This window comes from Gossypium raimondii, chromosome 3, assembly GCF_025698545.1.
Source record: "Gossypium raimondii isolate GPD5lz chromosome 3, ASM2569854v1, whole genome shotgun sequence".
In the NCBI taxonomy this organism is placed as follows: domain Eukaryota; kingdom Viridiplantae; phylum Streptophyta; class Magnoliopsida; order Malvales; family Malvaceae; genus Gossypium; species Gossypium raimondii.
In genome coordinates, this window is record NC_068567.1 from 52,176,518 (window position 1) to 52,189,296 (window position 12,779).

Below are 12,779 nucleotides of genomic sequence, written 5' to 3' on the forward strand. Positions count from 1 at the left end.
GTCCAGTAATCGAGTCGGATATTAGAGTGTTACATGACTATTTTATAAATTTTTTATAATTAGGAGAGATTTTTTTTCACTAATATAGCTTACCTTAAAAAAAAAAATCGTGGAGAGGGACGGTGCGTTCCGGTAAACTCCCGCGAATGTTCCAAAAGCAACGACTTGTACAGTAACGTTGGTACGTAACCAACATCTTATCTTATCTCATCTCTTAGCAAAACGTATTTTCCCAATGAAATCACTGCGGTCGACAGCAAAAGCCATTCCCTACACCAACCCAATAATATTAAATAAAAACTTCACACACTTTTCAAACTCCACTTGAATTACTCAAAACCCAAATCCTCACAATCCAAAATTCAGCTTACAATGGCGAAGATTTCGGACAACGAACTCAACGCCGTGACTAGGAGGATTGTAACGGTCTACAACCATTTCTTGTTGCCGATCGGTTCGGGCTCGAATTCCGGTTTGACCCGTGGCTCCATAGGTCTCTGTAATGCTTCCATGGATGATAGCTATCATAGAATCCATGGCGAAGTTGCAAGCCATGAGGTTGAGTGGAAAACTGCTTGTGATGAGTACGGCAAAGAGTTCACCGACATTATTTATGAAAAGGCTATTGGTGAAGGCATTGCAAAGGTCAATTAAACTTCACCCTCGTTGATAACTTGCTTACCGGGGTGTTGTTCAACTTTAAAGAAATGCTTAAAATCTTTTCTTGCTATGCTTTTTTTTTTCAAGATTACAATAAATAGACCGGAGAGAAGAAATGCTTTCCGTCCGCAGACGATTAAGGAGCTTATACGCGCGTTTAATGATGCCAGGGATGATAGTTCCATTGGAGTTATAATTCTCACAGGGAAGGTATTTCCCAATTTTCAGTTTTCCGCCATATCCGTAAGTTATTGACTTTTTTTCCTCTTCCTATTTTTGGTTGATATAGTTGATAATCTGTTGCTATAGGGGACCAAGGCTTTTTGTAGCGGTGGTGACCAGGCGTTGCGAAAAGCAGATGGTTATGCTGATTTTGAAAATTTTGGCCGCCTTAATGTTTTAGATCTTCAGGTGCAAATTTTGGTGTATTTAGTTCGGGATATCTTGCAATTTTTGTAATAATCGACTTTGAATCCATCTAAATCCGTTTATTTAGTAAAGTGAATATTTGAGATCCGCTAAATAATCAAATTTAGTAAAATGGACTATGAATTTGGATATGTTGTCAACAAAGGTAAAACGGGTTAATATTATCTAAATCCGTAAATAGCCTAATGCGCACTGTCTATCAACTCAATACTGCCTTATCTTTTCTCAATAACGTGGGTTACTAACATCGCAAACTACTAAGAGGAGTGACGCCTTATATATTTCCATCAAGCTGTAGCAATTAATCATCTTTGATTCTTTACGTATGATCCCTTAATTCTTTATCTTTCTTGATATTTATCTATTTGCAGGTACAAATTAGGCGTCTTCCAAAACCAGTGATTGCAATGGTAATCTCTTTTCTTCTATTTCTAAAATAATTAGGGACAGTGGTTATTTTTTGTTGGATTACATTAGTTTTCATTATTTAAATTGCTGTCATTCTTATAAATCAGGTTGCTGGTTATGCTGTTGGAGGAGGGCATGTTTTACATATGGTTTGTGATCTGACCATTGCTGCGGATAATGCTATTTTTGGTCAAACTGGTCCCAAGGTGCTTACAAATCATATCTTCTGTTGCTCCAGCTTTGTTGTTCTTGTAGTTTTCATCTTTGGATGGTGGTGCTGATGCTACATGCTTGTGCATTTGTTGCCCTGATTAGAATTATCTGGTTGGATATGCCGCAGGTGGGAAGTTTTGATGCTGGTTATGGAAGTTCCATAATGTCCCGTTTGGTAAGCTACGAGAAAGATGGAAGCTTTTATTTGGCATGATACTCGTTGTTCGTCTTACATGCAATCTGAGCAGTGTGTTTGATCTGGATTCGATTAACAGGTTGGACCTAAAAAGGCGCGCGAAATGTGGTTTCTTGCCAGGTTTTACACTGCCTCTGAGGCAGAGAAAATGGGGCTTGTGAATGCTGTTGTACCGGTAAGTTGTTCTTGTATGAAGAGTGCCACTCATTCAGCCTATTCCCTCAAATAGATAAGAAGGTTAATTTTGTGGCATATGATCTAGCTAGAGAAACTAGAGCAAGAAACAATTAAATGGTGTAGAGAGATCCTAAGAAACAGTCCAACAGCAATCAGAGTGTTAAAAGCAGCTCTTAATGCTGTTGATGATGGCCATGCTGGACTTCAGGTACCAAATCGAATCACAAGCAGCCCCTTTTAAAAAAAAAAAACTGTTCAATCTGAAAATTCACTTGTTTCATTTCCTCTATATTTTTTCAGGAAGTTGGTGGAAATGCGACACTCATATTTTATGGAACTGAAGAAGGGAACGAGGGGAAAACAGCATATGTGGAGCGTAGACGCCCAAATTTCTCAAAATTTTCAAGGCGACCGTAAGGTTGAGGATTGGGTGGATTCAAATGGTTTCTACTTCGACATTACTTTTATTCATTTCCAAAGGAAGCTTGCTCTTTTATTTAATGCACCCTGTTTTGTTACATGTAAAACAATCTCATCAGCTGGTTTCTAATTAATCAATTTGCTTCTGAAAAAGCTCTCGGTTTGTATTTCGTTCCACTATTGATGTACATATTATGGGTGGAACAACAAACTTGCTGTACAACCATCTAAAAACAATCTTGTAACACAGTAAGCTGTGGCAAAGAGACTCTCAAAACTACACCCGATCTGACGCCACAAGCAATCTATTTATAGTTTTCATAACTAAGTTTTCTAACAACTTGAAATACATGAAAAATAAAGATAATAACTCAATTCTTATCCAATAATCTCATGGTCTCATCATAAGGCTCAGCTGAATAATTTAAGTCTTAAGTGAATTAAATTGTTATTTTGTTAAATATGCCACAATTTTATAGGCCATAAACATTCAATATTAAAGAGGCCAAAAATTTTCCCATTACCTAACCAAAATTCATTTTCATTCTAACAAAACATGGAACGAGCAGTAACCAAAACTCTTAACAATTTTAATAACTACATGCTGATAATATTAAGATTCCCTGCCAACCTTTTATTTAAATTTAACAATTATAAAAATTCAAAAAATTTATTAATTTTTAAAAAATCTAAAATGTTTTTCCTAACATTGTAAAAGTTTTAATTTTCATTTGTTAATTCGGAAAATTTATTTAAAGAATTTAAGATTTGTTTTGTAATTTTTAAAATTCTTAAAAATATATTAAAATTTGAATTAAGCATATGTAATTTTATTATCTATACTATTATCTAAATCTCTAATTGAGTTGGTGTCACGAGTCAAGAAACTAATTCGATTGGAAAATTACTAAACTATCTTACTATGATACTTACCTTGATACACAATAAGAGTGCATTTAATATTCTTAATATGATGTATTTACTTATTTATTTTTTGAACATTAATCTCAGTTAAGTTTTTATCATATCACTCTTTTTGATATAATATCTAGAACTATCTATAGTCCCTCTCTAACCCTGAAATAAGAGGATAATAAGATTCAGCACACTCAAGTCCTCGTATTCTTGCACTCGAAACAATGTTGATGTCAAAATAGAGACTTAATAATTTATTAACATAAATATTTTTGTTTGAAAATTTAATTCAATTGTGAAAGTATTTGAAAGTTTTCAAGTTGATGCAATGCTTAGAACTAGTCATAACTCATCTCAACCCTTAAACAAGAGGATCATTCGAACCCACATCCTCCTCCAACTGAACTAATACCCAATCGGCTATTAGCATAAATATTCAATATCATCCTAAATTAGTTTTTGTTTATTCACTTTCTAATAACACAGTCTAAATTGATTAATTTATTTCCCTTTCAAATAAAATTGTTCAATTTATTTTGAAAAAAAGTCAATTTACTTTTAGCCCTATACTCTTTTTTTAAGGTATTTTTTTTCTTAAAAGTAGAATATTTATATTAATTCAAAGGAAAATATAAAGAACATAATAACTACTAGGGAGAGAATAAAAATTAAATCGAAGACATACGCCTATCTCCATTACTGTTTGAAATCAAATTGACATCCAAACTGAAAATAGAAAGAAGATTAGTAGGAGTGTCTCACTCGGTATGATTTACACTCAATAAGATCACTTTTGCAAGCGAATAAGCCATTTTATTGACTTTCCTTCATATCCAAAGGAAGGTCAAATGCTAAAAATGTATTTAAATCCCCAAACAATCCTAAATTAGCTACCCGAAAACAAAGCATGTAATGTTTTCAGCCATAAAAGGGATTCCCTAATTCTCAAAAGCTTCAGCCATGCTAGGATCTAGCAGTGATCCTATAAAGCGAGCACTTAACAACTTGGCCATGAGAATAATGTAAAACAAGTGCATAGCTAATTGTATTTTCCTCCACTGATCTTGTTGCATCCACATTGCATTTGAGCCATCCTAAAGTTTGGTTCACGATACATTAGTGGGAATTGCTGGTGCATTATATGACTGTATTTTGTAGAAGTCACTACAGCAAAACAGGTTTTTAGCGGTGTTTTTTTAGGCCTTTAGCGGCGCTTTTTAACGCCACTAAATCCATTTCCGGCACTTGAAGAAGCGCCACAAAAAATGCCGCTAACGACAACGTCGCTAACTTTTGCGGCGCTTACACAAAAAAACGCCGCTAAAAATCATGTTCTTTAGCGGCATTAAGGAAATAAACGCCGCTAAAGATCATGTTCTGTAGCGGCGCTTAGAAAAAAATGCCGCAAAAGATCATGTTCTTTAGCGGCGCTTAGAAAAAAACTCCGCGAAATCTCATGTTCTTTAGCGGCGCTTAGGAAAAAAACGCCGCTAAAGATCATGTTCTTTAGCGCTTTGGAATAAAACGCCTAAAAGTAATGTTCTTTAGCGGTAACTTGTTCAAAAATGCCGCTAAAAGTAGTGTTCTTTAGCGGCACTTATTTCACAAACGCCACTTGTTTGGTATGACTTTTAGCGGCTTTTTTTAAAAACGCCACTAATTTTGGGATTTTTAAAATAAAATTTTACATTTTCTCAACCCTCCGCAACAACAAATCAAAAGCAACCAGATCTAAACTAACCAAAAACAATAAATTTATATAATATTTCAAATTAAATGACTAAAATAATATTAATTGATATAAATAAAAGTGAATTCATACTTTTCTTTACAAAAGCATTAAAAGTATTTATGCAATATACACTATGACGGCGGAAGTTGCGACTGCTGAAACATCTTCATCATAATCTGAAGCTGTTGTTGAAGTTCGTCGTACTTTTTGCTCTGCTCTGCTTCTCTCGATGCCGTATCTTTTTGAAGTCGTAGCTGTAGTTCTTCATATTTCTTTTGAACATCTATTTCTATCGCTGCTTCTCTCGCTGCGGCATTTGCTTCCCTCGCTGCCGCCTCTGCTTTAAGTTGTTGCTGAAGTTCTTCTTATTTCCTTTGAACCTCAAATGTGGTCGCTTGCATCTGAGCCATCTAGTCTTTTAACCTCTGAACTTCAGCTTGAGATTGACTCCCCGAAGCCATGTATTGGTGCGAGCTGGATCCAAAATATTGGGTTGGGCTGATAAAAGATCCTTGAAATCGAACCCGACCATACTTTTCAGGACCCAAAACTTCAGTAATAATCCGGTTATCAATATCTTCAAGATGAACAGAACTATCACTAGAAGCAATCGCTTCATACTCAAATCTTTTTCCTTTAGTTTTTCCTAATAAATAAATCACATAGTTAGGAACGCAATATATAGTAAAAAAAACAAATGCAATATAACAATAGTCGCATTACAAGCAATGAATTAAACCATTAGAAAATAAACACTATAAATAACTAAAACAAGTGAAATCGTATTAAGTAAACGTACCATAATTTCACCAGCTTCAGGAGTCATAGCAGATCCATCTTTCTTCTTATGTGTAATTTCAAAAAGTTGTAGGCGTCTAACTTTTTGACCGGACGACCGTTCCTACAATATAGTAGTAAAAATATTATTTAATAGAAAGTTATACATATTTGAGAATATTAAAAAATTAAAAATACCTCCGCCTCAGCTACACATGCAAAACTTCTCGACCCGGCTGTGTGAGTGAATTTTTATTCTTCTTATGCTTTTTCCAACTCGTTCACGATCCTCGTTATAAAATTTTTAGTACGTAAATAGTAAATACTATAAACCAAAATAATTACAATAGTTTGGAAGTGCATCGTACCTCTCCTTTCTGAGAATGCCAAAATCTAACGCATCTTCCCATTGGTACCTCAACATACCCGTGGGACATTTTGCAATTTCTCATCGAGGTTGTTTTGTCTTATAATAATTTTTCTTCAAAGTACTTTTATTGTCTCTCCATCTTTTCCCAATGCCTTCTTTACATAAGCATCCGAGACCTCTAAAGCAAACCTTGACTACAAAAAAACACAAGTTAATAAAGTAAATATAAATGAAACTATTTCCCAAGCATTACAAATGACATTAACATTTTGTTACCTTAATATTATCGAGGGCTTGGTTTTTGTTGCTATCGGGCATTTGACGCCATGACTCGTAGTTGATAGGCAACATATTTGCATTTCGTGCTAAAATGCCATGTATCCTGCTAAAAGTCGAGCTTCTGATCCAACAGGCTGACCAAAACTGTTTCTGCATACCTTGACACGCTCGACTGGATCTAATCGTATAACTCTCTAAGTATCGTACGTCCTCGACCTCTACGCGTCCCACCATTTTCAGCTACAAATGGTATATTATAATATAAGAATTTGAAAAATAAATCAATTATAAGTCAACACGCATGTAATTAATGTAATTTACTTTGAACTTCCGTAGGATCCTCGTGTGTAATCGGAACATTCGAAGATCCAATTGCTGTATGTTGTTCAGTACTATTTGTTTCTATCGAGTTTGGATCATTTTGAACAATGCTTTCCCTTATAATTTTTCTTCTAGGCATTTTATCTACAATACACATAAAATGTAATTAAACTTAATAACTAATTACAACAATAACAGCACATATAAAATAGTTGAAATATATAATAAGACCAAGATTTAATACTAATGTAAGTTACATATAATTAAACAATCGTAAAATCTTACTACATCATTATTCGTAAATATCTTCATCCGTATCCTGACGAACCCATTGAAATTGTGCACTAGTACTAGGGATATTATCGTTTAAGTTTTGTTCTGGAAATGGCAAAGTTTCTGATCTGTCGTCGATGTTATCTCTACTTCCACTGCCTATGTCAAACAAGTCTCTAGGGATGTTACGGAGTACAACGTACCAACCCTCATCAGTTGGATCTTTTGAGTAAAAAACTTGTTTGACTTGACTTGAGAATACATACGGCTCATCTATTAGTTATTGTCCTATGTGAATCAATCAGTCAAAGTTCACCATTGTAAAACCAAATTGATCTTGCTTGATTCCACGAGCTGTATTAACATCGGCCCAATCACCTCGAAATAAGACAACTTTCCATTTGCCGTAGTAATCCAACTCAATTATGTCAGTAAGCTGTCCGAAATATTCCACAGTTCTTACATGGGCAAAGAATCACGTTCTCTTGGCTTGCATATTGAAATGCAAAATTTAGAAAACTCTGCATCCCATTTCGATAACCGTTACTAACCCTTGACAAATTCATCCAAGACCGGTCCATTTCTTAATTCTTGAAGTCTGACGTTGACAATAATTTGCACGGGTTAGTCAAAACGCCAGTTATGTAAGTTATGTATTAAGTTATGTATTAGACAATAATGTAAGTTAGGAAGGTTATGTATTATGTAAGTTATGTAAGTTATGTAAGTTATGTAAGTTATGTAAGTTATTTAAGTTATGTAAGTTATGTAAGTTATGTAAGTTATGTAAGTTATTTAATTTATGTAAGTTATGTATAAGTTATGTATTATGTAAATTATGTACTAAGTTATGTATTATGTAAATAATTTAAGTTAGGTAAGTTATGTATTATGTAAGTTATTTAAGTTATGTAAGTTATGTAAGTTAGGTAGGTTATGTATTATGTAAGTTATTTAAGTTATGTAAGTTATGTAAGTTATTTAATTTATGTAAGGTATGTAAGTTATGTAAGTTATATAATTTAAAATTGTTATGCAAGTTTATATGTAAGTTTATGTATTGTATGTTATTTAAGATATGTATTATGTAAGTTTATATATAAGTTATGATATGATTGATAAATTTGAGTTATGTAAGTTATGCTATGATTGATAAATTTTGAAAAAATATAGATTTTAAAAATATATATTAAAAATGTATATAAATATTTATAAGTTATGTAAGTTATATAATTTATGTAAGTTATATAATTTAAAAATTGTTTACTAATAAATTTGAAATATAGGTTATATATCCAATTTACATTTAATCGATAAATTATAAAATTTATTATTAATAAATTTGGAATATAGGTTATATGTCCATATTAATATATGTTATATATTAAAAATATTTTGTCTTATAATATATGAGTAATATTTGTGTCCCAAAATGATTGCGTTTTTTGCACGAAAGGTTGCGTACATGGTTCAAATTCAAGTAAAGGAAAATATTTTTAGCAAAGAAAACCGAACCTGAACAAGTAGTACAATTTCAGATTTAAGCAAAGTCTAAATTTGGTATCCGTAGATGGTTGATTTAGCAGCAAAAAACAATAAAATGTACCATCTTAGCAGCAAAAACAGATGAGAAGGTACAATCTAATTAGCTGCAAAAGCCAATTAAAATTCTTTATATCCTAAATCCAAAACCATTTAAATTACAAAACCTAAGTAATGTTTTCTAAACTTATGCATTATTTAATCATTTGAACCCAAATCAAATCGAACACGAAACAAAATTACATGAACTAAAACTTTAAATCAATTCATTCACAATTGCAATTATATTTGATTTCAATTTGGATCTTTACAAACCATGGGAATACTGTATAATAGTTGAAATTATATTCCATAACAGAAATTAATTCAAACACTTAGTACAAAGATGGAGCAAAAAACATCTTCAAGACCAGAACAATAACCAGAAATAAATACAATAAGCAGCAACATTAACCATAACGTGCAGCAAAAAAAACTGAATTGATTTTAATCCCTAACATTAATCAGCAACATTAAGCAGAACTTCCAGCAAAAAAGAACTTGCAGCCACATTAACCAAATACCAAATTATAACAGTCCCAAATACAAATATACCAATTATAAAAACAGTCCAAAATCACATGTCAATTTATAAAATGAAAAAACAAATAAAATAAAGGATCAACTTACCTTCTGGTTATCTACCCTTTCTATGTATTGCTTCAAACCAGTGAGAGGTACCAAATTTGCAAACTAGATTGCCAAAACTAAAATGCTGCAACCAAAGGAAAGAAAAATTTAACTAAGGAAAAACTAAACTTGTTCAACTTCATAACTAAAACAAATTTACATGAACTTAAGTGAAAAATCAACTGTCAAATTATCTAAATCGAAATATTATAATAGCGTATTTTATATATAAAATTTTCTTAAATTTTATACTGATTAAACCTAAATTTTATACTGATTAAACCTAAGTAGAAAGACTTTAAACAAAAACAAGGTTTACAATATGCTGCAAAATCCTTTTTAATTAATCAATTAACTGCAACCACAAACAAATTAAAAAAAATATATACATACAAAAATTACTTAGGCATTCAAAAGCATACCATTCCTCTGTCAAAATGTAAGACAGTTACTGCTTAAAACCCTAAACAAAATAATTCCGTAAAGCTAGATTTAAGAGATCCGAATTTCATACCTAAACGAAGACGAAGAGTTCTGGAAATCGGGCCGGATGTGATTCCACCGTACTAAAAAATTCCACTGTTTTATGTGTTCGGCAACCCTAAATCCATGGACGAAATGGATTGTTAACGATATTGAACCCTAAACACGAAAAAAAAGAGGGAAATCAAACCGGTTTGTGCTTACCCCAAAAACTATTCCACTGTTCGTCTTCCTCTAAATGCTGTGAAGATTTGAACGTACTATACCGACGAAATGAAGAACCGAATACACTAAATAACTCCGTCAATGTCTCGAATTAGGGGAGTGGAGGAGATATCGGCTAAAGAAATTAGGGATTTGGAAGGGGAAGGGGAAGGAAGATGAGTTTAGGGGCTGGGTACGGCTTTTAGGGTTCGAAAGGGGTCAAAATATGTAACGCCAAGCAGAACGACGACGCTCTGAATAACAGGACTGTTCCTCAACCGAAACGGCGACGTTTTGAACATATTGTAATACACATTTGTGGCGTTTTCATACTAAAAGCCGTTAAAGCTTACAGTTGCGGCGTTTTAAATACAAACGCCACAAAAGAGTTCAAATCATTCAAGAAAACGACGCCGTTTTCATTCACAAAAACATATACGGATTTGCGGCGTTTCTATAAAAACGCCACTACTGTATACCTTCTGTGGCGTTTTTCATACAAACGCCACTAAAATTCAAATTCATGTAACGAAACGGTGACGTTCTGAACATTTTTTAATACACATTTGTGGCGTTTCTATACCAAACGCCGCTAAAGATCACATTTTGCGGCGTTTTAAATAAAAACGCCAGTAAGGAGTTCAAATAATTTAAGAAAACGACGCCGTTTTCGTACAGAGAAACATTTATGTATTTGCAGCGTTTCAATATAAAATGCCACTATAGCATACCTTCAGTGGCGTTTTTAATAAAAACACCACTAAAATTCAAATTCCTTTAGCCAAACGGCGCCGTTTTACGTAATTTTAAACACATTTTTGCGGCGTTTCTGGCCGAAACGCCACTAGAGTAAATAATTTTCAAATATTTAATAATTTAAAAAAATTAAAATATCATACAACAATATGGCAATATTATTTTTAATTCTATTAAATGGGAAATTTGATTTTTAGTGATGGTTTTTTATTAAAATTTAAGGTAGGAACTTAATCCGTAGATAGTGTTTGTATTTTTCTAAAACATCAAATTAAAAATTAAATTCGGTGAATTCAAGTTGTAATCTTCAAAAATACTAAATAACCTAGACCCTAAACCACAACCCTTATCCCCTAAACCACAACCCTTATCCCCTAAACCCTAAATCGTAAACTCTATTCCTTAAACCTTAAACCCTAAAATAGTTTAGGGTATAACCTTAAACCTTTAACCCTAAACACTAAACCCTTAATCCTTGATCCTAAATTGACCTAGACCATCTTATCCCTTCAACCCTAAATCTTAAACCTATAAATCATAAACCATGACCCTTAACCCCTTAACACCTACACCCTAAGCCCCGACCTCAAATGATAAACCACAAACCATAATACATAACCCTTAACCATATCCCCTAAACCTTCAATCATAAAACATTAACTATAAACCCCTAACCCCTAACCTTTAACCCTAAACACTTAAACCTTAGACCTTAACCATTGCACTATAATCCCTAAACCCCTAACTCAGCCTAAACCTTAAACCCTGAATCATAGAATATATAAACCTGCTTAAATCCTAAATCCTAAATCATAAAACATATATAAACTATAAACCTTAAATCTTAAACCTCAACCCTTAAACAATAAACAATAAACCGTAAGGCCTAAATCCATAATCCCTAAACAGCCAATGCATTGAAAGCTCAACAAAAAAAATATAGTTTTTCTTAACAATTTGCGGCGCTTCCCCAAAACGCGCCACTAATGTCTCCAAACCTCCACCACAAAACGACGCCGTTTGCTTAAATCTTTTTGCGGCGCTTACAAAAAAGCGCCGCTAATGCTTAACTTATGCGACGTTTTTAAAGGTCGCGCCGCTAATGTACCTAAACCTATACAATAAAACGACGTCGTTTTAATTAAAATTATTCAACATTGCAGCTAAGCTAATGCTTGACATTTGCAGCGTTTTTAACAAACCGCCACTAATGTTCCTAAGCACAACAGAAAACGACGGCGTATGCATAAAACTTATTGCGGCGCTTCCTTCAGCGACGATTTCATATAAGCGCCACCATAGTGTATAAAACTCATCACGAAAACGACGTCGTTCGGTAAAATCTTTTGTGGCGTTCCAGTAAAGTGCCGCTAATGAATGGCTTTAGCGGTGCTTCATTTAAAACGCCACTATTTCTCTATAAAATTTAATAGAAAACGGCGTCGTTCGCTGGAAAACTTTGTGGCGCTTTTGTGAACGCGCCGCGAATACAGGATCTTTTTCGGCGTTTACTTATAAACGCCACTAATGTAATCAAATGTAAATCAATACGGCATCGTCTGCTAATCACTTTTGCAGCACTTCTGGAAAAAGCGTCGCTAATGTTTGTCTTTTGCGGCGTTTTCATTGAAGCGCCACTAATGTCTTTGAATCTAACCATGAAAACGGTACCGTTTACCTAACTCATTTGCGGCGCTTTTGGGTAATCGCCGCTATTGCTTGTAATTTGTGGCGTTTTTTAACACTTGCCGCTATTGCTCAGTTTTTTGTGGCGTTTGGATTTTAAACGCCGCTAAATGCGCCGCTAAAGGCCTCTTTTGGTGTAGTGAGTCTCACATGGATTCATATCAACTCTGCAAAAATGATTTAGCGAAAACAATAATGACAAACGTTGTAGCATATTTGTTCTTTCAACCCTATACTTATTTTCCATGTATTAATGTAGTTTATTGTAA

The 12,779-nt window shown here is 33.6% G+C and overlaps 1 protein-coding gene across 3 annotated transcripts; it reads left to right on the plus strand.

The window, feature by feature from the left end:
* The first annotated feature begins 204 nt into the window (after positions 1 to 204).
* LOC105794647 (1,4-dihydroxy-2-naphthoyl-CoA synthase, peroxisomal) lies at positions 205 to 2,656 on the plus strand. 3 transcript variants are annotated; one of them, XR_008194528.1, is made up of 9 exons: positions 205 to 645; positions 748 to 870; positions 970 to 1,071; positions 1,461 to 1,499; positions 1,605 to 1,646; positions 1,736 to 1,885; positions 1,986 to 2,081; positions 2,173 to 2,291; positions 2,384 to 2,415. XR_008194528.1 is itself a non-coding variant. In XM_052628500.1 (9 exons), exons 1-9 carry the CDS (start codon positions 373 to 375, stop codon positions 2,498 to 2,500), a joined length of 1,065 nt encoding a protein of 354 aa, XP_052484460.1. In that variant the 5' UTR covers positions 216 to 372; the 3' UTR covers positions 2,501 to 2,656. The 3 variants fall into 3 exon arrangements, 2 of the variants coding, with proteins under 2 accessions (XP_052484460.1, XP_012479377.1); XM_052628500.1 differs by having other exon boundaries at positions 216 to 645; positions 2,169 to 2,291; positions 2,384 to 2,656; XM_012623923.2 differs by having other exon boundaries at positions 217 to 645; positions 1,605 to 1,703; positions 1,838 to 1,885; positions 2,169 to 2,291; positions 2,384 to 2,656.
* The last annotated feature ends 10,123 nt before the right edge of the window (positions 2,657 to 12,779 follow it).